Source organism: Cervus canadensis, chromosome 26, assembly GCF_019320065.1.
Source record: "Cervus canadensis isolate Bull #8, Minnesota chromosome 26, ASM1932006v1, whole genome shotgun sequence".
Lineage (NCBI taxonomy): Eukaryota > Metazoa > Chordata > Mammalia > Artiodactyla > Cervidae > Cervus > Cervus canadensis.
This window is the reverse complement of record NC_057411.1, coordinates 49,492,744-49,517,329: the sequence shown is the minus strand read 5'-3', so window position 1 is coordinate 49,517,329 and position 24,586 is coordinate 49,492,744. Positions and strand designations below refer to the sequence as shown.

The following is a 24,586-nucleotide window of genomic DNA, read 5'->3' as shown; positions in this document are numbered from 1 at the left end:
GAGTGGGAATTTGAAGCCCCCCACCCCGACCCCCCACAAACCCAGGCTCCCAGCAGTAAGAAACGTGTGTATGGAGGAGCCTGGGCTGTCTAGCTGGATTCACGACCCAGCCAAGGTGCACACACATCACTTGTGCAAAATGCAGCCCGGGTTGGCTTGCAGCCATCAAAGAAGTGGGGATGCGCTGAATTATTCTGAAATCCTGCAGTGAGTTAAAATGCAGTTCATACTGTTCCTATATCTAGCTGCTTCTGCTTCCTTCCTGAGACCCCATGAGCAAATCAAACGGTAGTTCTTCACCCAGTTAGGATGTCAGTATAAAGCCCTGGGAGCTGAAGACTTCAGTGCACACGGTCTGCTACTTCCCCGAAGACCATCCCACCGCAGTAAAAGCTGTCTGTCCTTGGACACCCAGACTGTCGGTAACCTCGGCCCAGTGCTCTCAGAAACCCACAGTCTGTGCCACCTCCCGATAGAAATAGGTAACTTCGGCGCACTCCCAACTGAGGACATCCTAGGGTTCCCTGTTGGCTCCGAACCTCGGTGCTAGAACCTTCTCAGCCACTCTGGGAAGTTCACAGCCGTCCAGTGTTGGGAAGCCAGGCCGGTGTCTACCAAACACCTGTGCTTTTTTTCTGTCTGTGCTACATTCGAAAGAGTCAGAGACTGAACAGTTGACTGCAAACAAAAACAAAAACAGAGGTGTTTGTCTGCTTGTTTTTCATTCTCCCACATGTTTATTTCCACAGTCGAAGGGTAAGAAGCCCCCCGTGGCCTCCAATGGCGTTATGGGCAAAGGCAAGGCTCCGAGCGGGCAGCAGAAGAAGGCTGACTCGGCGGCGGGTGTGAAGCGGACGCCTTCGAGTAAGTTGATCCCTCCATCTCCCGTGTTCTGGCTTTGGGTGCGGCGTGCAGAGCTGGGGCCGCGTGGCCGTCTCCCTTCCCACCTGGGGAGGTGGAGCGTGCCATGTGGGGGATGGGGGTGGGGGCGGTGGGCAGTTGGAGAGAGAGATCCTTTCACACCCGGATCCTTCCTTGCGTGCTGGGTTGCGGAATGGCCAAGACGGCAACCTGGCACTTCGGTTGCAGCATACCCGAGCAGACAGAGCCGGTTCAGCTGCAGACTTGCTCACGCGTGTTTACCCGTGAGGCGGTTCTGGGTTCAGGGGTGGTGCTGACCCCCGATCGGTGGGTCGGGCTCCTCCGTCTGTGTCCCCGGTCTTCTGAGTCAGCCACTTGGGTTGAGTCGCATAGGCTGTCTGAGCTCAGCCTCTGTGTATGGGAGGCGCAGACGGGGTCAGCCGGGGCCTCTGGCCCTACCAGTTGGGGCATCGCGTGTCCCTCAGAGCGCGGGAGCCTCTCCGGGTCTGTAGGGAGTCCTGCGCCCCCCACCCCCCCGTGCTCTCTCCTGCCGCGTCACCCCCCGGCCCCCACCCTGGATCGGGGCGGTGTCCACCCCGCCCCACTGTGCGAGGGGAGACGCAGTCTCAGGGAGTTGGTGAGGCTCCCCGAGGTCTCCCCGAACCCTGCGCGGACCGGGTTTCCAGGCTGCAGACCCGGCAGGGGCCGGGCTGAGCTGAGGAGCCCGCCTGCGCCCAGCGTCCTTCATGACCCGCAGACGCGTGCCTCCGGGCCTCGGTCAGCGCGTGTCTTTGTATCTGCTTCAGCCCCGGCTGTGCTGGATCGCTCTTCATCTAGTCAGTCAGGCAGGGGCTGCAGCTGGAAGACCAGGCAGTGGGCGCTCAGGGGTGCTGTCCCCGAGGGTCCCGCAGGCAGACAGCTGCTCCAGATGGGCCCCAGCGCAGGCTCTCAGCGGGCCCGGGAGGTCCTCGCTGAGTGTGGGCCTGTCGGGGAACTTTCCCAGGGAGGAAGGTGGGAGTTAGGAGCTCCGTCTGACGCGACCACCTGGGACCACCTCAGAGCTGACACGTTCTGAGCTGGGATTGGCATAGCCCCAACCCCAGGTGACTGGGCTCCTGGCTGCCGACCACGCTGAGTGCCGGCGGCTTGATTTCAGAGTCTGGGAGCACGCGGCAGGTGAGACGGGGCTTGGTCCATGGCCTCGGGTGCGCACAGGCCCGCTGTCGTCCCGGGGGCTCGCGGCGCCTGCCCTGGGGAAGCATGGGCCTCCTGACGTCAGCTGCCTGGCTCTGCCCTTCTCCTCAGACACGGTCTCACTCCCCCGTTGGGCCTCATCGTCATCACTTGTTTAACGTGCTTTTTCTGACCTCATCTCTCGGGCAGACCTTGTTTCCCGCATGCAGTCGGGGGTGCTTACAGTCCCCTGGGTGCACCTGGGCAGGGGCAGGCGGGGGACAGAGGACCGTGTCTGCAGTCCCCTGTGCTGCGGGGCCTGGGCCACAGGAAGCCTGCCTCCGTCGTCTCTCAGCACCTGCTCCTGTTGTGTTTCCTAGACAATTGCTCTCCTTATTTCATGAGGCCTTTGGTAGGGAATCCTTGCTACCTTTGGTGACATCCAGTGATGAAAAAAGAGAAATTGCAGTCTGTGTTTTTGCCGCGTTCAGCCTGTTGCATGGCATCCCGGATGGTGTTCATTTCACGGGGACCAAATGATGCGGGAGGCAGTAGGCGACTGTACACAACTTTGTCAGGAGACAGCTTAGATTGGAAACGAGCGGGCCGAGTTTGGACTGCGCTCTGTTTGTAGAATACGCGGTATCCACGCCCCCGAGAGCAGTGCTTTTCTTTCAAGCCTTTTTAAGATTTTTCTGTTTGATGTGGGCCATTTTAATGTCTATATTGAGTTTCTTACAATATCGCTTCTGTTTTATGTTGTGGTTTTCTGATCCTGAGATACGTGACATCTTTGCTCCCCAGCCAGGGATTGAAGGGCCCCCCTACATTGGAAGGTGAAACCGCCTTAAGCACTGGACCTCCAGGGGAGTCCCTTGCGTTTCAGGTTGCTGATTTGGTCATTCTCATGCTGTGATCCTTTTAATAGCATTCTTTGCTGGGTGGGGGGGGGGGCGTTGGTGGGTTAGTGAGGGGAAGATTGATGGCCGTGTACCTGCTTCTGCAAATGCAGTTTCATGCAGTCACCATGGTTTGCCTTGCAAGAGCTGATGAATCCTGGGTTTAGGAGAGGCGCTAGAAGTGGCTGGAAAGGGCTCGCCGTTGGCTGGGAGGGTGGACAGGGCTCCAGGGGCTGTGTTTTCGCTGACTGGGATGAGAGCTGCCAGGGAGTGTCCACACGGCCCGGGCGTCACGTGGTCTCGTCAGAGCGACGGGTCTCAGCACAGGCATCGGCTGTGTTTTTTCAGCCCACAAGGTGGGATTTAGCACTTCTGCTTTCTGGGGGGTGACGCTGAGGCTCCAGGCGATTAATTGCTGGCCCACAGTCACGGCCTCTTCCCTGGTCCGCTGCCTTCATTATTGACCATCACCCCCTCACCCCACCACGGCTTCTTCCCAGAAGTCATTTGCAATCTAGTAACAGTGTCAGACATGCAAATAAACCACTGTGGTGTCTCATGGGACGTGAGCTCCCAAGGGCAGGGGTGCAGAAGGCCTTGCAGTTAGCTTCAGGGGCATCGGGAGACCATAGGAGCTACAGAATTGTTGTTCCATCACTCAGCCATGTTCAACTCTGTGACCCCATGGACTGCAGCACACCAGGCTTCACCATCTCCTGGAGGTTGCTGAAACTCATGTCCATCGAGTGGGTGATGCCATCCAACCATCTCATCCTCTGTCGCCCCTTTCTTCTCCTGCCTTCAATCTTTTCCAACATCAGGGTCTTTTCCAGTGAGTTGGCCCTTCACATCAGGTGGCCAAAGTATTAGGGTGTCAGCTTCAGCGTCAGTCCTTCCAATGAACATTCAGAACTGAGTTCCTTTAGGACTGACTGGTTTGATCTCCTTGCTGTCCAAGGGACTCTCAAGTCTTCTCACAAAATTGTGAGCCCTGATTATCCTGGAAAGGCCAGCACAATTAGAGGATAAGAGCAGAGGCTCAGGGTTTAGCGTGATGTTAGCTAGTGGTGTGATATTGGCCAAACCTCTCACTTGTCCTTAAGGCTAGTTGCCTCTTTGTTCATTTATCCACGCTCTATGTTTAATGAGCATTTACCTAGTGCTCATTCTGTGCTTGCTCAGAGTTCTGGTGAGTGTTAATTTAACCCTCACAACAGCCCTGTGAGGGAGTCCCTGGTGGTTCAGCAGTAAAGAATCCACCTCACAAGGCAGCAGACATAGGAGACTCCGACTCCATCCCTGGGTCAGGCAGATCCCCTGGAGGAGGAAATGGCAACCCACCCCAGTATTCTTGCCTGGAGATTCCCATGGACCCAAGGAGCCTGGCGGGCTCCAGTCCGTGGGGTCGCAGAGTCGGACACGACGGGGCAACTATAAAGAACCACCGTGTGAACTGCCCGCTCTCGTTCCCCCCGTTGTGCAGGTGAGGACACTGAGGCACAGAGCAATGCGGAGCCTTGGTGGAGGCCACACAGCGTGGGAGGCACGCTGGGACCCCCGCCCAGGCAGTGGGGCTCCAGACGTGGCCCTGGGCGCCCCTCCACTTTCTCACATGTCCCCGGACTCCTCAGGGTCCTGCTGCAAGCTCTGTGCACACCAGAGGCCACCCTGCCACCCGTGGAGGGGGCATAGCTGCCATCAGAGTCAGCAGGAGAGTCCACAGCGCCGTTGTAAGGGTCAGACATGATGGCAAGAGGACTGCATGCATCGAGATTATTCCTGTCGCTGATAGACCCCTCTTCTCGGATTGCAGAACGTTTTATTCACTCTCGACTTTACTGAAGAGTATACATGGCATCCTGCCTCAATGGGAGGAGTTAAAGAAATTTCCCAATATTCTATTTTTTTTTTTTTTTTTTTGCCTTTTCATACCGTCCCTGGGGTTGCAAAGGGTTGGACACGACTGAGTGACTGCATTGAACTAAACATTCTGTTTTCATCTTTGAAATTCATTTCAAAGAATATCAGATCATCAGAACCAGTCACTTTTCTGCTTGGTTCAAACCTGTCCTGTTCTTTTTCCTTGTTGGATTAGCAAAGTAACTCGATTTGAGTTTATATTATGGAGTTGGCAGATTAAACAAGCTTTATGAATTGGCCCATCATCTGCTTGGTTAAACTTAATTTCCTACTGATGCTTTCTTTTTTGAAAGATGCTGACCAGTACAAATATGGCAAGAACCGGGTGGAAGCAGACGCCAAGCGGCTGCAGGCCAAAGAGGAGGAGCTGCTGAAGAGGCGGGAGGGCCTGCGAGACAGGCTGGCCCAGCTGCGCAAGGAGAGGAAGGGGCTGAGGGCGGCCATCGAAGTGAACAGCGGTACGCGGGGGCCCCTCCTGCGGGGCCAGGGCCTCTGCCCAGGGGCTGAGCCTCACCGGCTCTCCTGCTTCCACGCGGTGCTTCTCGCAGTTTGGAAGCCTTGCTGGAACCCCGGGGCAGGGGCCTCGGTGTGGAGTAAGGACCAGGCAGGAGGAGACCCCCCGGCTGGGGCTGGGGTGGGTGCCGGGAGCTGTCCCAGCCTCGGGTGCTGACGGCCAGGTGGTCGGGGGCACGAGCCCCAGGGCTCGGGATCTCTGGTCCCCGGCTGTGACAGAGGTCTCAGGGGGAGGACGCGTCATCTGCAGAAGCCCAGGTGGGGGGCCCCCCGTGGGGCTGGAAGGAGCCCCCCTTTCCCTGCGGAGGGACCAGCGAGAGCGGGGTGATGGCAGACTAGTGGATGGGACCTGGGAAGAGCCCCGGGGGACGGGAGCAACCCCAGAAGTGGGGGGAGGGGGGACCCCGGTGCGGACCACAGCCCATCGTCTCTAGGTCAGGCCTGTCTGCCAGGCCTCCTCCCGGGGCGCTGGGCCAGCACTGCCTGGCTCTGGGGTCGGCGCTGCAGAAACGTCTCTCTGCGCCGCTCAGGGCTGAGTCTGACTCTGGGGCGAGGATGATTGTCGACTGTGACCCTTTGGCCTTGGGTCGGGGGCAGGGGTGAGGAAGAGGGACCCAGAGAGTAGGACGATTCGGGGAGGAAGCCCCTGCTCTCCATCGGCGCCTGCGCCGGAGGAGCTGGTGGATGTGCAGCAGTTATCCGGCAGCTCCAGCCATCCCCGACTCTGTGCCTCGGTGATTTCTTAAGAAGGAAAGCCCTTTCGAAGCCTGAAGGATGGGAGGCGGGTGTGCGCTGGTCCGAGACAGCCTGTAGGAGGGGCAGGAGGTGGCATCTCCTGTGAGCGCCCCCCCAGCCAGGGGCAGGGAAAGGGGATCAGAGGCTCGGGCAGAGACCTAGATGGGAGCCCCCAGGTCAGCAGGACGGGAGGAGAGTCCTTCCCTCCGTGTTTCCAGTTGGCAGGGTAGTGAAGATGCAGACAGATTAGACTAGCTTCAGGCCTGGAAAAAGAGAACTCCCATGTGCTGCCAGGCAGCAGGCTGGGGCCAGGCCCACTGGTCAGTTAACCCTCAGGATCAATTTCCTTATCTGTCCAGTGGGCACATTGCCTGCCTTCCCGTGTCACTGTGACACGTTTCAGATAAGATAAATAAAGCAAATGTGCCGTGTTCTATGGAGATGTGAGCTGTGTTATATTTTGATCACAGGGGCAAATAAGATGACTCAAGTGTAGAAAAAAATGAGAACAGGAAAATATTCAGTTGTTTCATGTCAACGGCACCTTTGGAAGCCACCTAGTCCAAATTGCTCATTTTAAAATGAAGGTGTTGAGGCCCAGACCCCAAACTCCTGCCGTTTGTGAGGATCAGGGTCTTCTGCTTCCTGGTCCATATTCTCCCAGCTGCATGAAGCAGGGCAGCCGGGAAGGGACCCTGCTCCTTTCAGGAACTGCAGGATTGGAGTTTGGTGGGACGGACTCTAGTTGCAGGGAGCGAGACCCCCAGGGTTGGGCCTAGCACCTCCCAGGGCGCCCCGAACGTCTGTCCTCGGATACTTGGAAGTATTTGCCTTCAGCTGGAGCAGTAGTGTTCCTCTGGGATTTCAGGCAGGAAGACCCAGGTGGTCCTAGAGGAGAAGCTGAAGAGACTGGAGGAGGAGTGTAAGCAGAAGGAAACGGAGCGTGTCAACCTGGAGCTGGAGCTGACGGAGGTCAAGGAGAGCCTCAAGAAGGCACTGGCCGGCGGCATCACCCTGGGGCTGGCCATCGAGCCCCGCTCAGGGACGTCCAGCCCACAGGTACAGTCCGCCCGCTCCCCGGGAGAGGGACGGGGCGTGCTCTCCCAGGTCAAGACTCATCCCCGTCCCCCAGCACCAGCCTCGCCAAGACACAGCCCGCGTGTCCACCCGAAATGCTTTCCTTGGCCGTGTTTCAAGGTCACAGACCCTGAATTTTTTTTCTCTGTCTCACTGAACTTTTTTTCAAAGGTGGTGGAAACCCCGAGTCTGTTTTCTTCCCTTTGGCAAAATCTGAGTATATTTTGGGTTGGTCAGAAAGCTCGTTCAGGTTTTTCCCGTCTGAGGTCGTGTCTCCGGGCACCGATCGCTGCTCTGGGGTGACCCGGGGCGCTCCCTTCCTCTCGAGGGTCTCCCACTCAGCCCCCTCTTGTCAGCTCTCCCTCCCTGTGCCCTGCCTCAGGTCTGCTCCTCTCTCTGCAGGGCCCCTCCTGGGGCCCCAGAAGCTCTCTGCCTTGTCCCCACCCCGATCCAGCCTGGGAACAGTGGCTGCCATGGGGCACTCCTGTCCCAGGGGAGGGCAGGGCTGCCCCCCTCAGAGCTCAGCTCGGCTTCCCAGGGGGTGGACAGAGCGCTTCCCTCCTCCCCACCCCCACCCCTCAGCCAGAGTGGCCTTGGAAGGCCTTTCCAAGTGAAGGGAAATGTGGGGCGAGCTGGCTGCAGCCCCCAGGGTTCTCAGCTACCCTTGGAATGGTCACTGAAGCCCTGTTCTCCTAAAACGGCGTTCTGTGAGATCTCTCCTGTGTTTACATCACATGTGACGCAACGAGTACAGGACGCTCAGTCCTCGAGGCCTCGTTTGGGGAAGGACAGCAAATTACAGGAGCAGTTTGCGATCTCACCGGGGCCCGGGTGACCACGGGTCCGCTCTGCTCTGTCTCAGGACTTGCTCTGACCCACGGAGACCGCACTGTGAGCGGCCAGGCAGCCCTTGGATTGGCCCGTGGCCACTGCCGGGAGCCACACCCCACGGCTGCAGCATCAGTCCTTCCAGTAAATGTTCAGGGTTGATTTCCTTTAAGATTGACTGCATTGAGCTCCTTGCAGTCCCAAGAGACTCTCAAGAGTCTTCTCCAGCACCACCGCACGAAAGCATCCGTTCTCCGGTTGTCATTTTTGCCTATTTCCCAAGCCCGTTTTCTTCATTAAACATTTTCCTCATGGAAAATACAGGTGACCTGGAACCCACACCTCACCCAGCACCTCCTCTTTCTGTTAACAGTCTCCAGTTTTCAGGCATCGGACTCTGGAGAACTCGCCCATGTCCAGCTGTGAGACCAGTGACGCAGAGGGCCCGGTGCCCGTGAACAGTGCGGCCGTCCTGAAGAAGAGCCAGCCGGCCTCCGGCAACTCCCCGTGCCGGGGCCACGTGCTGCGGAAGGCCAAGGTGAGCGCCCGCCCTGCCCGCTGGGGGAGCGGCAGTGCTGAAGGGGAGCAGGTATCCTGGGGCGGGGGGCGGTGACTCCAGCGCCGAGGCAGGCAGGAGGGGAGGGGGCACTTCAGTGCAGAGTTTGCCGGGGACGGTGGGTGGGCTGAGGAGCTAAGCGTGGCCTCCTGATCCGGTTCTACGGCTTCTGTATGTCTCCCGCGTTGTAGGCAGACGCTTTACCCTCTGAGCCACCAGGGAAGTCCCTCTATGTTAGCTGCTGTCCCACAAGTACCTACCCGGTTCTTTTCTAAAGTCAGACCCTCCTTCAGGAAGCCACCCTTTCAGAGTCAGGAACAGCGAAGATCTGGTCTCTAGGCCCGCACCACCTGAGGTCAGGAAAGCCTGCGTCTCTGGTTCTGTCTCCTGGCTTCTTCTGACTTGTGTCTTCAGTGATGAAGCAGAGATTGGCCAGGTGACCGACGGGGTCCTTTAAAAAAAAGTAAAAAGGCGAGGCGTGAACTCTTCTCCAGACCCTCCCCGGCCTCCCCACCCTCATCCCGTAAACCTGTGCCTGTGGGGCCATCCCAGCGTGCCTTTCAGTCTGTCGCTGGCACTGCCCACTGAAAATTTTTTATGCCAAACTTTAAATCTCAGAAAATTAAAGAAAAAAAAACTATAGATTATCAAAGGAAGCAGTTCTGGATGGTGTCGCTGGCCGTGTGTGCTGTGGGAGCATCCTACTTGGTCCACTCACCCTACTTCACCCAGAGGAGTTTCACTTGTCCTGACGAGCGTGGGGGCCGGCCGCCCTCCCCGCTCTCCCTCCGGGACCCTCTGTGTGCTGCCGTTACCCTTGTTCTCTGGCGGTTTTGGAGCCCAGTGCTGGTTGGCTGGGGAGATACTGTTTTCTGGAAAGCGGACCTGGTGTTCGATCAGATCAGGAGTAAAGCGCTGGCCACATGCTGCCATGTTCACGGGCGGGTCCCTGACGGTGGCGGCTATAAACAGCATCCGCGGTGTCTGCCTTCACAGCACGTGCATTTGACCGAGCCTGTGTGTGTTGGTAAATTTGCGGAATAGAACGACTGTGCGCCATTGGTTACTTTACTCCAGTTCAGTCGCTCAGTCGCGTCCAACTCTTGGCGACTCCATGGACTGCAGCACACCAGGCCTCCCAGTTCATCACCAATTCCCAGAGCTTACTCAAACTCACGTCCACTGAGTCGGTGATGCCATCCAACCGTCTCATCCTCTGTCGTCCCCTTCTCCTCCCACCTTCCATCTTTCATTAGCATCCATTAAGTATTCTTAGTTTGCAGAGGAATATGTTTTGCTTGAGAGATATTTAAAATCAAGCTGTCCCATAAAGTCCCTCTAATTATTTGCAGAAGGGAAATGCAATAACAATATCCCCTTTTTTTCTTTACTGTCAAAGAAACCAGTTTACAGTTCTGTGACCGCAGCCTCTGGAAGGCTCCGTCTCCCGGGCCTGCCCTGGCCATGCAGAGGCGCGTGCTCTGCGCGTCCCCCTCTGATAAATGTAAACTGTGTGGTTTTGGCCGCGGTGGATGCACAGCTGGCCACTCAGACCAGCCCAGGGCCTCCCTGACAGGGTTGAGCGGGGTTTCCCGGGAGTCCCGAGCATAGTGACAGGGAGCCACGGCTGGATGAAAGGGGTGGTGGCCTGGCCCCGCCCCTGGGAGCGTCCGTCCACCTGTGAGTGCATCGCGCGTGTGGTCTCTGCTCCCACCGCAGCCTTTCTTCCCGGGGACTCCTCTGACTCATCCTGGTTCTCATCGAGAACCATCGTTCCAGGCACTGTTCCTAGGGTAATGCCCGACTCCGGAAGAGGGCTGCTCAGAGTGTGGGAGGGTGTGCCCCCGAAAGCCGGGGAGTGGCAGGCCCCCTGTCTCAGGGTTTCCCAGTGTGAGCAGGGCTGATGGGCCCTGACGCCTGGCTCCGGGCAGCCGCCTCCTCCCTCTCTGGGCCCCGGCGCGTGCGGGAGGTGCCCTGTGGATCTGTACATGCCCCCTCTCCCCTCGCTTGGCAGGAGTGGGAGCTGAAGAATGGGACATAGAGCTGGAGGATGCCCGGCTCTCTCAGCGTCGAGTGACCGCCCCACGACTGCTCTCCGTGCCGGGACCCAGGCCCGCCACATGCATCCTCTCTACTGTATAAAGGTTCCTTTAAAGAGATTTACTTGTAACGCTTTGGCTTCCAACTTCATTTGTGAAAAGACGGCAAGGGGCAGAAGGCGGGGAACCTCCCCCTGCCCCTGTTGGCAGATGAAGAAGCCATAGCTTCCCGCCCAGGTAGATGGCAGCTTCCACCCATGCCTGTACCCCCCAGACCGAAGACCCGCAGGGACCTCGACACAGACTCACTCTGCGTGCTGGGTGAGGTGTGGGCCTCCGGCTGCCCGCTGCTCTCCGGGCGCCCCAGGGATGCCCCACCCAACCCCTGAGTCTCACCAGCGCCTCCCCCACGCCTGGTAAAGTCACCACAGAGCTACGCTGTGAAGCAGTTTCTGTTTTTACAAACATTTTCTGAACAGATGCTTTTGTCACCAGGACATGAAAAGCTGCCACTCTTCTATAGACCTTAAGAAAGTGTCCTCCCTTTATCCGGGCTGCACTTAGCTCCCAGGGTTTTCCAGCGCTTCTGGGTCACAGTTTATTGAGGGCTTGTCCCGCTTGGGAAAGGCAGCGGAGGGATTTCAGTGCCTCACGTTGTGTGTCCTTTCCTGCTGTTTCCAGCATCCACACCCCCTCCACCCCCTCAGAGCCAGCGCGGTGGTCTCAGAGCCCTGGGCGGCCTTGGGGTGACGGTCACACTCATTCCCCAGGGGCCTGGCTGCCAGGGCAGGGCCTCTTGGAGCATCCCTGCGGCCTCCTGTGGGATGTTTCTGGAGCCTGAGACGTGATGGGGACAGGCCTGTCCACAGGCAGAGGCCATCTGGGTCTGAGGGTCAGGCCAGCCCTCAGTCTGCAGAGGGACCTCTCAGGAATGCTCCCTGTGGGAAGCGCGGCCACGCCCAGCACAGCCATCAGTCACCCCGGAGCCCCCTGCACGCGGACCGAAGGACCAGTCACACGCGTGGACGGGCTCTCTGCCCGCCGCCGTCGGAGCAGGCCTGGCGTCCGCTGCCCCTCGGGTGTTTCTCATCAGATACAGGAGCAGGAAGCGAGCGGGCAGCGTCCTGTGACCACGTCCTGGTGCTCACGTTTTCTGCAGGCCACGCCGGTCAGGGTGGCTGTCACCAGCAGGGTCAGAGTGGCCCCTGAGGCCAGCACGGGCCGTGGCTGGCTCTACCGACCAGAGCAGGGCAATGAGCTCAGTGCCAGGAACTTCACAGCAGAACCGGAAGCTGTCTGCGTGGACCATGTGAAGTCGCTCAGTCGTGTCTGACTCTGCGATCCCATGGACTATAACCTACCAGGCTCCTCTGTCCACGGGATTCTCCAGGCAAGAGTACTGGAGTGGGTTGCCATCCCCTTCTCTGGGGGATCTTCCCGACCCAGGAATCGAAGCTGGGTCTCCCGCACTGCAGGCAGACTTTTTACCCTCTGAGCCACCAGGGAAGCCTGCTTACTGGAGCCCACCTGGGAAGCCTGGCTTTCTCGCAAAGCCGGCTTCTGGTCTGTGAGCTGCCACCTGGCGTCCAACGCTCAGGTTCGCCCTCCATAGTTGATGCAACAGGTGGGGGGCGCGTCTCACCCACACCTATGACCCCGACCCCAGGAAGTGCAGGTAGGAAGTGGGGAGCTCGTCTTCCCAGTCCTGTTCCCCCGTCCTCCCACCCACATAAGAGGCTGGGCCACTTGGCATCACATGAAGCTGATTTTCCGTAAAGGAGAAAACTGTGATCCGCTATAGAGTCTCACTGCCTTGTGGTCAAATGAATGTTCTCCGGGTGTGGCTCTCCAGCTGCTGTGATTGTTAGCCAGCTTTGTCTAAGACGGCGGCCAGGCCTTGATTGTTACTGGGAAGGGACCATGTGACCTTAGCCGGCACAGGTGGGCAGAGTCAGCAGTGGCGGGCTGGTTGGCAGAGGTCACTGAGACCATCTCTGTGGACCGCAGCCGAGGATGGCGGTTGGCACCGGAACCAAGATTTGGGCCCTGGTCTTCAGACTCCCGGTGTACGTGTTTCCTGCCTAAAAAGCCCACGTTTCTAAATTCACTTTCACAACCATCAGCCTTTTAAAGAGAACGGAGGAGTTGATCCTGTCTCGTTCCCCGAAGCCACGTACAACGGGCCCCGCGGGGGTCGAGGCTGCCGGCATCGGGCTCTGCGATGTCGGGTGTTTCCCTCAACGTCTCAGATTCGATCAGAAAGTTAAAGCATTTGCTTCAAAATAAGTTATTTATTTGTATATGTTCAGTAAGTATAGTTTTTAATTTATATCTGTACATATTAGACACACCGTGGACACCCTGTAAGAATCCTGCAGTGACAGCGATCTCTGTAGCCCGCCCGAAACGGGCCCCAGGGGGCTGCCCCCTCGCCCTGGGGTGGGGGAGGCCAGGAGGCAGCAGTGCTGGAGCCAGGCTCGGGGGAGAGGCAGCCGGCCAGGATCCCTGCTCCGGGGTGCGGGCCCCTCCCCTGGGAGAAGTGGATCCTTGGGCCCAGTCCCCATCCCTCCGACAGACGGTCGTGGTCACAGGGTGCTGGCCAAATGGGATCCTGACCGAAATGAGATGAACGTGGTGGCCGGACCAGAGCCCTGGTGTGAGACGGTCTCCTCCCCGGCGTCTCAAGGCCCTTCCCTTAGGACGGGGCGACCGTCAGCCTCTCAGGGGCTTCTGCTCCTGGCTCTGTTTTGGCAAGGGGTCATCAACCTTGAAAATCCCCTCATTTTCACATTTTTATGAAGTGAAGCGAAAGTCGCTCAGTCGTGTCCAACTCTTTGCGAGCCCATGGACTATACAGTCCATGGGATTCTCCAGGCCAGAATACTGGAGTGGGGTAGCCTTTCCCTTCTCCAGGAGATCTTCCCGACCCAGGGATGGAACCCAGGTCTCCCACATTGCAGGCGGATTCTTTACCAGCTGAGCCACCGGGGAAGCCCAAGCATACTGGAGTGGGTAGCCCATATTACATTTTTGTAGTGTTTTTCATTCATTCACTAACTTTTTGCACAGACGTGGTCAGAGGGCATGCCATGTCACCCTTGACGTGGGCTCAGGAGGTGGAGATGACCGCCCCCCCCCGGCCCCTGAGGGTCAGGCAGGGCCAGTCTGTGTGTCCGAGGAGCCAGCAGCGCCCCCGCCCCCAGACAGCTGTCTGCAAGAGCCCAGCGGGGCCGGGGCACCTGCATATGCGTCTCCCCAGGCTCTTCTCCTGGGGACATGTAGAGCCAGTCAGGGCCCCTCGGTTCACACACCTTGGCTTTGTCCAGCTGGACTGTCCCCTTGTCCATCTCCCCGGTCCCTGAGCTAGTTTGGGGTGTTTTCATGAAAACCCAGGATCACCCTGATGGGCTGGAGACGTGCCCACTTGGAAACGTCTGTCACAGAAAGTAAAAGGCGTGTGTCCTGGCCCTGGAGGCCGGCCCCCCAGCGAGGGGTTTCGATTCCTGTTCACTGAGACAGCGGTGCTGGGTTTGTGCTGCCCAGGGGAGGGTGCAGGGCTGGAGCTGGGCTGGGCCTGAGGGTTGTGGGCAGAACGCTGCTGTCTGAGGCCCCAGCCTTTCTTTCCCGAAGAATGAGTGTCAGCACGGTGTTTGAAAGGAAATGTAAATTGTGCCCACGGGCAGCCTTCTCTGATTCTTCACCAGCGTCTGTCCTGGGACTGGAGTCTTCTCCGCCTGGCCCAGGGGCGGGCACTTGGGCAGGGCCTCCCCCGCGTGTCTGTGGCCCGGCCCGGCCCGGCCACTCCACCCAGCGACGCCTCCTCTAGGAGCCAGCAGGACACCCGGGCGTCTCCACCTCCGCTCAGCAACACTTCAGTATTAAACTATTGCCTTCCTCTTTTTTTTTCCCAAATTAAGTTTTTTAATGGAGAAATAATAATTTCAGACCATGGCATAGTTTTAAAGAGGGTATTTTGTTGTTCTTGGTGTCCTTACTGTCTTATTATTATCCCCATGATGGACTGGGTTGATACTGTGAAATAAACTAGAAATAAGTTAACATTTTTATGTCCACAACCACCCCCCACAACACACACACACGCATACTACACACAGCTCAGCATCCCAGAAAAAGAAGCAGCCTCTCGGTGGCCCCCGAGCCCTAGCAGGACTGCCTGTCCTGTGTGTGTCCTTGATGAAGACGAGACAGCTTCACGCCCAGGGAATGTTGGCCTCACGTGCACCCCATCTTTTATGAAATAATCCAGTTCTATCCTTCCAGATAAACCCAGCTTGACAGCGGACAAGTATCACCAGGTGTTTCTATTCGTTGCCATGGAAGAAACTCTCCAGATGGAATCATCAGATCATGTTTCTTAGGGACCAAAGGTGTTTTTAATAAGATAATATTTGATTTTTTTTTCTAAAAAGAAAAGAAACACTAACTTTACACTTTAGCATCAACTTTTAAATTATACGTGTTCAGCGTTAATTGACCATGGCTGTGAGTTGTAAAATGTTTTCATATTAAGAATGTAATTATTTCCTTATTGTATTTTTTAAAAGCTAAAGTCATATTTAAAATTCTCTTTGAAACAGGCAAGAAATGGGAAAGGTTTTTTTAATTAAATATGTTGGCAATGTCCATTTTAAATAACTGTAAATATATTTTCACTGTTTCACCATGTATTTAATTCATAAAGTAAAAAAAAAAAATTTATCAGAAGAGACTTGCATTGGAAATACTCATTTTCAGTCCATTTGCCCGATTTTGTAGTAGCTTCACTTGACTTTTCTGCTTCGCTATGGATTTTCTACAGTTTTTCACGGTGTAGCCCACAGACTGGCGCCCCCGGGCGTGCCATCTTTGTGTATTGCTAATAAACTCGACTCCCCCAATCCTGCCTCCGTGTCTTGACTGGGTTTGTGGGCAGACGGGAAGGACTTTCCAGTGGATGGAGTTTTACCAACAAGGCACTTTGCTTGCCAGGGCTTCCCTGGTGGCTCGGACGGTAAAGAATCTGCCTGTAATGCAGAAGACCCATGTTCGATCCCTGGGTCGGGAAGATCCCCCGGAGAAGGACATGGCAACCCACTCCAGTATTCTTGCTGGGAGAATCCCCATGGACAGAGGAGCCTGGTAGGCTACAGTCCCTGGGGTTGTGAAGAGTTGGACACGACTAAGTAAGACTAATGCTCTCATTTTGCTGGCCGCCTTGAGAAGGGGTATAAGGAGGGGTCAGGGCGGGGCGCATGTTTTGTTTCTCTGGCAAAAATCTTCTTTCATGAAAGAAGCATAGTGCTTTTAGTAGCTTTTAGCCCAAGGACCCAAATACCTGGTTCAGGGAGCATCTGTGTCCCTTCTGAGTGCAGCTCTGTGCCCGGCGCCGGAAACAGGGCCGATGGGAAGTGACTCTGTTCTCAGGGCGCCTGCTCCAGCCGGGGAGACAGACGTGTCCGCTGTATGGAAGGTTCCAGAGCCACAGGAGAAGGTGCAGCGGCCTTTGAGGCTGCTGCTTTTGGTGGTGGGGTTTGCAGGGCTTCCCTTGCAGCTCAGCCGGTAAAGAATCCGCCTGCAATGCAGGAGACCTGGGTTTGGTCCCTGGGTTGGGAAGATCCCCAGGAGAAGGGATAGGCTACCCCACTCTAGTATTCTGACCTGGAGAATCCCATGGACTGTAGTCCATGGGGTCGCAAAGAGTTGGACACGACTGAGTGACTTTCACTTTTGCAGGGTGGGTATTTGAGCTGGGTCGTGGTGTTTAAATAGGAGTTCAGCAGGGGGAGAAGGGCACCACAGGAGACCATGGTGGCGGGTGAGAGCAGGTCCAGAGAGCGGGCAGGATCAGGCCGTGGGCCTCCTGTCTGCCCATGGGGGGTTGGGGCGGGGCCTCTCTGGAGAGTAGTCAAGGCTTTTGGTGTGTGTGTGTTTGGGGCGTGGAGTGCGGGGATGGCCAGGTTTCTGGTTTTAGAAAGACCCCTGTCAGTGGGAGGAGAGGGAGTCAGTGACACGCGGGCAGGCGTGTGTGGGGCCCTGAGCTCGGCCAGGAGCAGAAAGGCCCCTGCGGGTGCACAACCCACTGAGGGCTGATGGCAGTCAGACGGAGGGGCCCCGAGGGGCTGGCCAGCCTGCCGCCTGACACGGACCCCAGGGGAGCAGAGCGTGGCCAGAGCGGCAAGAATAAGGTGTCGGCTTGGGCTCTGCAGGACGCCTGGGTCACCAAGGAGGGCTGGCCTGTGTCTGTGTGTGACTTGGGGACTCAAGTCATCACCCACCGGGACCCAACCTTTCAGGACTTTTTTATTTTTGGCCGGGCCATGCAGCATATGGAATCCTAGTTTCCTGACCAGGGATTGAACCCAAGCCCCCTGCACTGGAAATGTGGCGTCTAAACCACGGGACCACCAGTGAAGTCCCTGGACCCACCTTTCAGAGGTCAGGGACCAGGTGGCCCCGGGGGCCTCCTTCACCCCCCACTCTCCTCTCCCTGGAGCTGGGGTGGGTGTTGGCTGGTCGTGCCCCTGATAATGGGCACCCTCCCTTTGCTAGAATGAAGCAACCGCCCTGAGTCAGGTAGGCTTGCTTCTCCAGGCCCCCTTAGACGACAGGAGAATGATGGTCCGCATGCTCTCAGCTGGCCGCAGTGCCCTCCAAGCCGTCCGCCAGGGCAGTCCTCTGCCCGCCGTTTGCTGTCCAACAGCGGGTTCTGCTTGGCGAGGGACCGGGTTAAGCTTAATTAGAACCAACTTTAATTGATGCTTTTTCCTCCGGCTTGCACATGGGTCATGTCCTGGCGGGCTTGCAAACGAGAAGGAAGTGCCTCTTTCATTTCTTTTGAAACTCAGCAGAAGGGACACCAGAGTTCTTGGTTTTGCTTTCTACAACCACGGAGACAAATTTGGGGGTAGTCATCCCTCCAGCTATAGTTTTGGGGGCAGGCGACACAAAGCCCTGATAGGCATAAATCAGGAGCCCGGCCCTTTAAGGGGAGGCAGGGAAAACGTGAGCTGCTGTCTGTGACCCAGAAACTTTTATGATGGGGGCTTCATCAACTTTATGATGCTATTAAAAATGGCTATCTTTTCAGGGACCAGTTAGCCAGAAAACAGAGCAGGAGGCATGGTAGAGATGATGAAGTGGGTCAGGTGGACTCATCTCCAGGCCTGGGGGGCTGGTCCTGGACACGGAGAAGTCTGTCTGGCCTGGGACAGCCTGGGCAGAGGGCAGGGCATTGGCGCATTGCCTTGTTCTGACGCTTTAACACCTGGGGCCTCGAGGACCCTGGAGGCACGGCCCTTCCCAGGACCAACCAGTTCCTCGAGACATCACCTGCAAACACCGCTTTCCTGTGTGAAGTGACCTGTCTGGAGTCCACACCCCAGCCACCTCCTTGATGAGGTTCTTATCAAAGGGACCACTATCTCCTGACCTAATCACCCCCCAGGCCAGGTACTGCCCCTGGTTCCGGAGTCTGCCAGATTACTCAGACCAGCCCAACCTAAACCAGCTTGCCCAGCCTCACCCTTCCTTCCCGGGAAACTGCAATAAATGAAGGTTCTTGTCCTCATCTCCCCCTCCCTCTGCCTCCTGCCTGGCCCCTGGAGCTTCCCTGCGAGGCCTGGCCCGGCCTGATGTGGTGTGGCCCTACGGGGAACGGGGACTGTGACAGACTTAACCTCCTGATCAGCCCCGTCCCCCGCCACCCATCCTGGGCGATGATAAAACCTACGGTTTGAACACCCCATTCTGTGGGAAACGCATGCTGGGTATCGTGTGATGGGAGACGACCCATCCGTGAAACGTCCTACAGCATCCGTAAGACTCTTGTCGAACGGAAATGCTTTCCTCTGTGGGTTCTCTCTCCAGCAGGATAAACACTGTCATTTACTTCAACTGATCATGCATTCATTTATTCATTCGGGGACGGCTTACTGAAACCCCTACTGCACCTGGGGCCCTGGAGACACAGACTCTATAAACGTGACTGTCGGCACCAGCTCCTCACCGCAGCAGGTGATGGATATGCGTGTGACCCGGGCGACCTCGCTGATAAACACATAATTATAAATCGTGAAATGCCATGAAGACACCCCCTGTCTTCTGGTGGTGACAGACTCCAGCCAACCCTCCATGGGACGCACCAGGGACCCATCCCCACCCCTCTGCATCAGGGGACTCAGGGGTCCCCGGGGACACTCCCACGCCGACCCTGGGAGGATGGGGGGTCTCCGGCACAGGGGGTGTTTCTTGAAGAGCTCTGTGTTGGCCGCTAAGAACAGGAGCTGCCTCCCCCGAACCCGGGCTGGATGAAGGCAACTCTGGAGGAGGAGAGCCCAGGAGATGTTTGGTGTGACTCACTGATCCCGGTGTCCCTAGGTCTGGGGTCACGGGACATCCCACTAAGTTCCCAACTTGACCTCTGCAGATCAAGCCATAAACACACACTGGGCCTGGCGGTTCAAGACTGACTTGAGTCACTGCGACAGTGGGGAGAATTGTTGTCACCTCCCAGACCTGGACGGTCACACACCTGGAGCCCCCGGAGTCCAGGGGGCTTGCAGCCCGTGAGGGCTGATTCCTGCCTGAGTCTGTGAGGTGCTTCGCCCCCAACCTCCCCACAGGTGCGCACGCAGCATGCGGACAGAGACCGCGCTGGGGGTGGGCAGGGAGCCCGCACACTCTGGGGGTGGCGGATGCTGGCCCCCACCCCAGGCAGGTGGATCCTGGGGATCCCCAGTGCCTTGGAGGCCCCCCTGCCAGAGCCGGGGTTGGGGGGTTGAGATCTTTGGTGGAGCTTCGGCCTCTGCGTGGGTCAGAGGGGTTCTGCTGTGAGGCTTTCCCTGGTTCCTGAAAGTGTTGGGGATACAGCCCGGGCCACAGGAAGCATCTCCTCCTGGTTTCCAGACCCAGCGGGCTCCCGGGGCAGGGACCGCCCCCAACTCATCAAAAGTCCTCTTCCTCCTAAGACAGTAAACAAAGCAACCTTGGGGCGCGAGAGGAACTGCAGGCCGTCCCGCCATCCGGGACCTGGGAGTCGCAGGGCGGGGACTCCGCCCACAGCCCCGCCCAGTTCTCCTGAGGTTTCCCGCGTGAGAGACGGGGTGAGCACCCTGCAGCTGGTGCAGTTGCACCACTTTCTATGGAACACGCGTGGCTCCCAGCCTATCAAGAAGCAGAGATGTCACTTTGTCCATAAAGGTCCGTCTAGTCAAGGCTATGGTTTTACCAGTGGTCATGTATGGATGTGAGCGTTGGACTATAAAGAAAGCTGAGCCCCAAAGAATTGATGCTTTTGAACTGTGGTGTTGGAGAAGACTCTTGAGAGTCCCCTGGACTGCAAGGAGATCCAACCAGTCCATCCTAAAGGAGGTCAGTCCTGGGTGTTCATTGGTAGGACTGACGCTAAAGCTGAAACTCCAATACTTTGGCCACCTCATGCAAAGAGCTGACTCATTGGAAAAGACCCTGATGCTGGGAAAGATTGAGGGCAGGAGAAGGGGATGACAGAGGATGAGATGGCTGGATGGCATCACCGACTCAATGGGCATGGGTTTGAACAAACTCAGGGAGACAGTGAAGGACAGGGAAGCCTGGCGTGCTGCAGTCCATGCGGTCACAAAGAACTGGACAGCTTCCTGGTGGCTCAGCTGGTTAAGACTCTGCCTGCAATGCAGGAGACCTGGGTTCGATCCCTGGGTTAGGAAGACCCCCTGGAGGGGGAAATGGCAACCCACTCCAGTATTCCTGCCTGGAGAATTCCACGGACAGAGGAGCCTGGTGGGCTACAGTCCATGGAGTCACAAAGAGTCAGACACGACTGAGTGACTAACCTTCATTTTTTTCATTTCATTTAGCGACTGAACCACCCAGTACCTGGGAGACAGGCGGCCCTTTCTATTTCATGCCTGTTGGTGAAGTTGCTCCCACCTGGCAGGAAGCAGCTGCCCTCACAGGTCTAGGCAAATGCTCCAGCTCTTTCTAAGCAGCCAGGGAGTCTGGCTTCTCCTCCAGAATGCCAGCACCTTCAACCATGCTGGTCGGGTCTGGTGGGGAGAAAACAGCAGGTCCTCCGCACGCCTTGGTGGGACGCAGGTGACCAGCTGCCCTGGATGCTGCACACACAGAGGGTTTTGGAAAGGGTGCCAGAGGTGTGTGTGATCACAGCACAGGCTGGTGACGAGCAAGTCGGGAACCGTCTTAGAGACGCCTCGGTCTTTGGCACAAAAGCTTGACCAGAAGCTGCTTGAATCTCAGGAACTGCTTGAAAGTTCCCAGCAACCGCCCAAGTCTATGGCAGCAAAGCAAAACGCTTCCAACCTCGTGTCCATCCACACGGCTACCCGTGGCCGCCTCCCCAGAGGACGGCACCCCTGCCTCTTCTTGGCCAGATCGCACCTCTGCCCCAGCTTCTCAGGAAACCTTCCACGGGGACGTGAGTGGTGCCGGTGGGGGTGGGCGGATGACAGTCAGGCACGTGGGACGGCAGAACAAAGACAGTGATGCCACACCACCCCGTCGGTCACTCCCGTCTCAACGCCAAAAACAGAAGGCGCAGAGCCAATCTAAGCACCAAATCTCACCCTGCAATTGTCCCTAAGCCCACACCAAGCCTCGGGTCTCAGGGAGTGCACAGGAATCTTGTGGCTTCTTGCTCTCTTCTGTCCCCACGTCTGTTACGGTGAATGCTGTTACCTGGTCCGGAGGTGGCCGCCAGCCCCGCCTGCCTCCCAAAGCTCCCAGCAGGAGGTGCTGGCTTTTGAACCACCCCTTCAGTTCAGTTCAGTTCAGTTCAGTCGCTCAGTCGTGGCCGACTCTTTGCGACCCCACGGACTGCAGCACGCCAGGCTTCCCTGTCCATCACCAACTCCCGGAGCTTGCTCAAACTCATGTCCATCGAGTCGGTGATGTCATCCAACCATCTCATCCTGTGTTGTCCCCTTCAATCTTTGTCCTCCCGCCTTCAATCTTTCCCAGCATCAGGGTCTTTTCCAACGAGTCAGTTCTTCACATCAGGTGGCCAAGCACCCCTTGGTTGATAGAAAGATGTTTCGGGGGCTATTTTTCCTTTGAAACGTGCCCAGATCTTACAGCTTTGAACACTTTCAAATCTCCGTGAACCCTTCTACTTTCCATACAAATGAGTAACGCCCAGATGGAGCCCAGTCAACACAGTCCCTCTATTTACCTCCCAGGCTCAGTCCTGCCCATCCCCCTCCTGGTGAGTATTCCGTATATTCTGTTTAGACTTTGTAAGACTTTTTTAATCTTTATGGTTCAATTCCCGACCTTCTTACAGGATGGACTTTGTCCTGACACTGTGTAGGCCTTTTGACCTGTAGGTTCAGACTTCCTCCAGCTTGGCTTGTGTCCCTGATTCCCCAGGGAGCCTGTGTTGAATGGGAGAGCTCTCTCCATCTCCTACAAGGCTTTTATTGACTCCATTCCTTGTTCCTTTGTTATTTTTAGAGATAGGTAATCTGCTCTTTATTACTTTAATGCAAATAGATGCTAATTCCGCTCCTGCCTTCTCACTCTCCTGCCTCACCTCCCTCCAGTGGCGTCCCCTCCTCCTCAGCCTGTATCTCTTCTGTCTGGTCTCAAAAAGGCCACAGCTTCTGACATTTCGCTTCGAGACACGACACATACAATCTCTAAAATTTCCTTCAGCTTCCTTTAATAAGCTCTTCTGCACCAACCATGCTTCTCTCTGAACCTGCAGGGCAGCCCTCCAACGGTCTCAGATGCGGGATTGTTCTTCAGGCCCCTTGGGGCTGTGGTTGTGTTTCTTTCTGGTTATCTATCCTTGAATGAAGAGCACTCCCTCCAGACCAAGCGTTTTCTGGTTCAGGAGCCTGTGTCCCGTCTCCCCTCACTGCGTTCTCAGCTGCTGGGGTAATCTTCCTTTTGCACATTAATCCTGAAGGCAGCGTGATGTTGCCCCAGGCAAATCATGAGCGTCTAGCAGACCATCACCGTATGTGCACCTCTGGAACTGACCTCCATCTGAGGTTAGGACTGCAGGCTGAGCATCATCAGCAGCTCTCTGTGGTGGTTCTGTCCCAAATGCAGGGACGTGTGATGGCCCCACCTCCTGCTTGGGACATGTGATGACCCCACCTCCTGCTTAAAAGTGGAGTAGCATGTGGCTGAGGATTAAGACCGTGAGCCATATAGGGGTTCCTCCTGGGATGTCCATGTGACCTGACCAGAGCATCCAGACTTTATGAGAGGAAGGTGTCCAGGCTGGAGCTGCTGCAGCCATTCTGTAGCCTGGGGACACCTTGGTGGCTCTGTTCCCGGGCAGTGGGCTGTGGCTTGGAGTCACAGAGCCACACCAGAAGGTCTCCACAGAACGCTGTGATGCAGACCTCCCATGAGACCTCCACCCTGCCGGCGATTTCAACAACTTCCTTAACCAATCTACTTTCTCACTGTCCCGATAAAATTTCACACCTTCTCCTGTTTCCCTGGCTCCCTTCTCTCTTCTCACTTTTGGGGATGACCTCACTTGTAACTTCCCTGAGAACACGGAGCAGCTGGAAGAGAAGCTCCCAACCCAGGTGCTTCTGAGCCCTTCTGTTCCAGGGTCAGGGGTCCCCACTCCCACCTGATCTGACCCTCTGCTCACACTCAGGCTCCGGGACCCTCACCCCTCAAGGCCTTGCTGCCCCGCATCCCCTGCTCTCCCTCCGGCATTTCCTGTCTCTCCAGGTCTATTAACTCATTCCCGTCCACACACTGCCTTAGCTGCTGCCCTGGTTCTCTGCCCTTGAGTTGCCAGGCAATTCCAGAACATGTTATTCTGTTCTTTGTCTAGTGCCTCGCCTCCCGTGATTCCCTCGACTGGCTCCCAGGAGGCCTCTGTCCTCACGCCCGCCTGCGATCTGTCCCCGTGACTCACCCTTGGCAGTCTCTGCACAGCTGACCCAGCCCCACTCCGAAGCACCCTTCACGTAGGACGCAGTGGCCTCCCCCTGCCTGCAGAAGTGCTGTGGTCAGCAGAGGGCCTGGGCTGCCCGGTGATGTCCGGCTGAACCCCGGCTCTAGATTGCTTTATGCCTTGCTGCCTGCGACTCTGGGGCGGGGGTGTCGGCACCTGTCTCCGGGCTTGCTGCCGGCCCGGTTCACGGCCGTGTGTGGGAAGCGCCCGCCTTGGACCCGATACACAGCGGAGACTGCGTGGGAGCCGCCGTCGTCCCTGTGGTCACCTTGGCTCGTGGTTCTGATGGCGGCGGCGGGTGGAGCCTGCTGGACAGGGCCAAGCACCTGGGCGGTAACCTGTGAGCTGCAAACCACGAGCGTGGTCCCGTGTCCCCGCGCAGAGCCAGGGCGGAGATTGGAGTAAAGTGCCGTCTGCTGAGCTAGTACCGTCGGAGATTAACAGTCTCATCACAACGTCACAGCAATGCCAGGGGGTTATGGGCACGGGCCATTAAGATGCCTGGGCTGGTGCGGTTAGTGCCTGCAATTGGCAACTCTGAGCTCGATGAGCTGCAAAATCCCCTGGGCCTCACGGGCCCAGGTTGTGGAAGTGAGGCCACGGGGGGATGGGTCATGCGCGGCCAGGAGAGGGAGTGGCTGGGCCCACCCTGGTCACCGTGTCCGTGGAAACAGCAGCACGGGGTGATCACTCCCACAGCCCGAGGCTTGTGTGAAGTTTTCATGCCTAATAGAATCAGATGAGCAGGGGCCGGGGCAGCTGCCCAAGACCCCCGCCCTCCACCCTGGCCCCCACCACATTAGCAGGCTGGGCGCGTCTGGCCGCTCTCTTTGCCTCTGAGCTCGGAGGTCGCAGGGTTTCCTCCTCCGGCTGGTCCTGCTGTGTCGACAGCGACCGCACAAAGAGGCTGCTCACGGCCCCCAGGGCGCCCCCTGCCCCTTCAGGACGGAGGGAGCTACTGAGGGCCCGGCTGTGGCTGGACCCAGCGGGGGGCACTGTGATCGGGCAGCTCAGCGATCAGGTCTGGAAGTGGGGGCTCACGTGG

General features: G+C 57.2%; 1 protein-coding gene across 2 annotated transcripts in view; it reads left to right on the top strand.

The window, feature by feature from the left end:
- The window catches only part of AFAP1 (actin filament associated protein 1), a 147,780-nt gene extending 132,276 nt beyond the window's left edge, over positions 1 to 15,504 (top strand). For both annotated transcript variants that reach the window (XM_043447567.1, XM_043447566.1), the window contains 5 exons: positions 750 to 864; positions 5,147 to 5,311; positions 6,970 to 7,160; positions 8,380 to 8,544; positions 10,577 to 15,504. In XM_043447567.1, the coding sequence (XP_043303502.1) occupies positions 750 to 864; positions 5,147 to 5,311; positions 6,970 to 7,160; positions 8,380 to 8,544; positions 10,577 to 10,603 (663 nt within the window). In that variant the 3' untranslated portion in view covers positions 10,604 to 15,504. The remainder of the gene's footprint in view (positions 1 to 749; positions 865 to 5,146; positions 5,312 to 6,969; positions 7,161 to 8,379; positions 8,545 to 10,576) is intronic.
- The last annotated feature ends 9,082 nt before the right edge of the window (positions 15,505 to 24,586 follow it).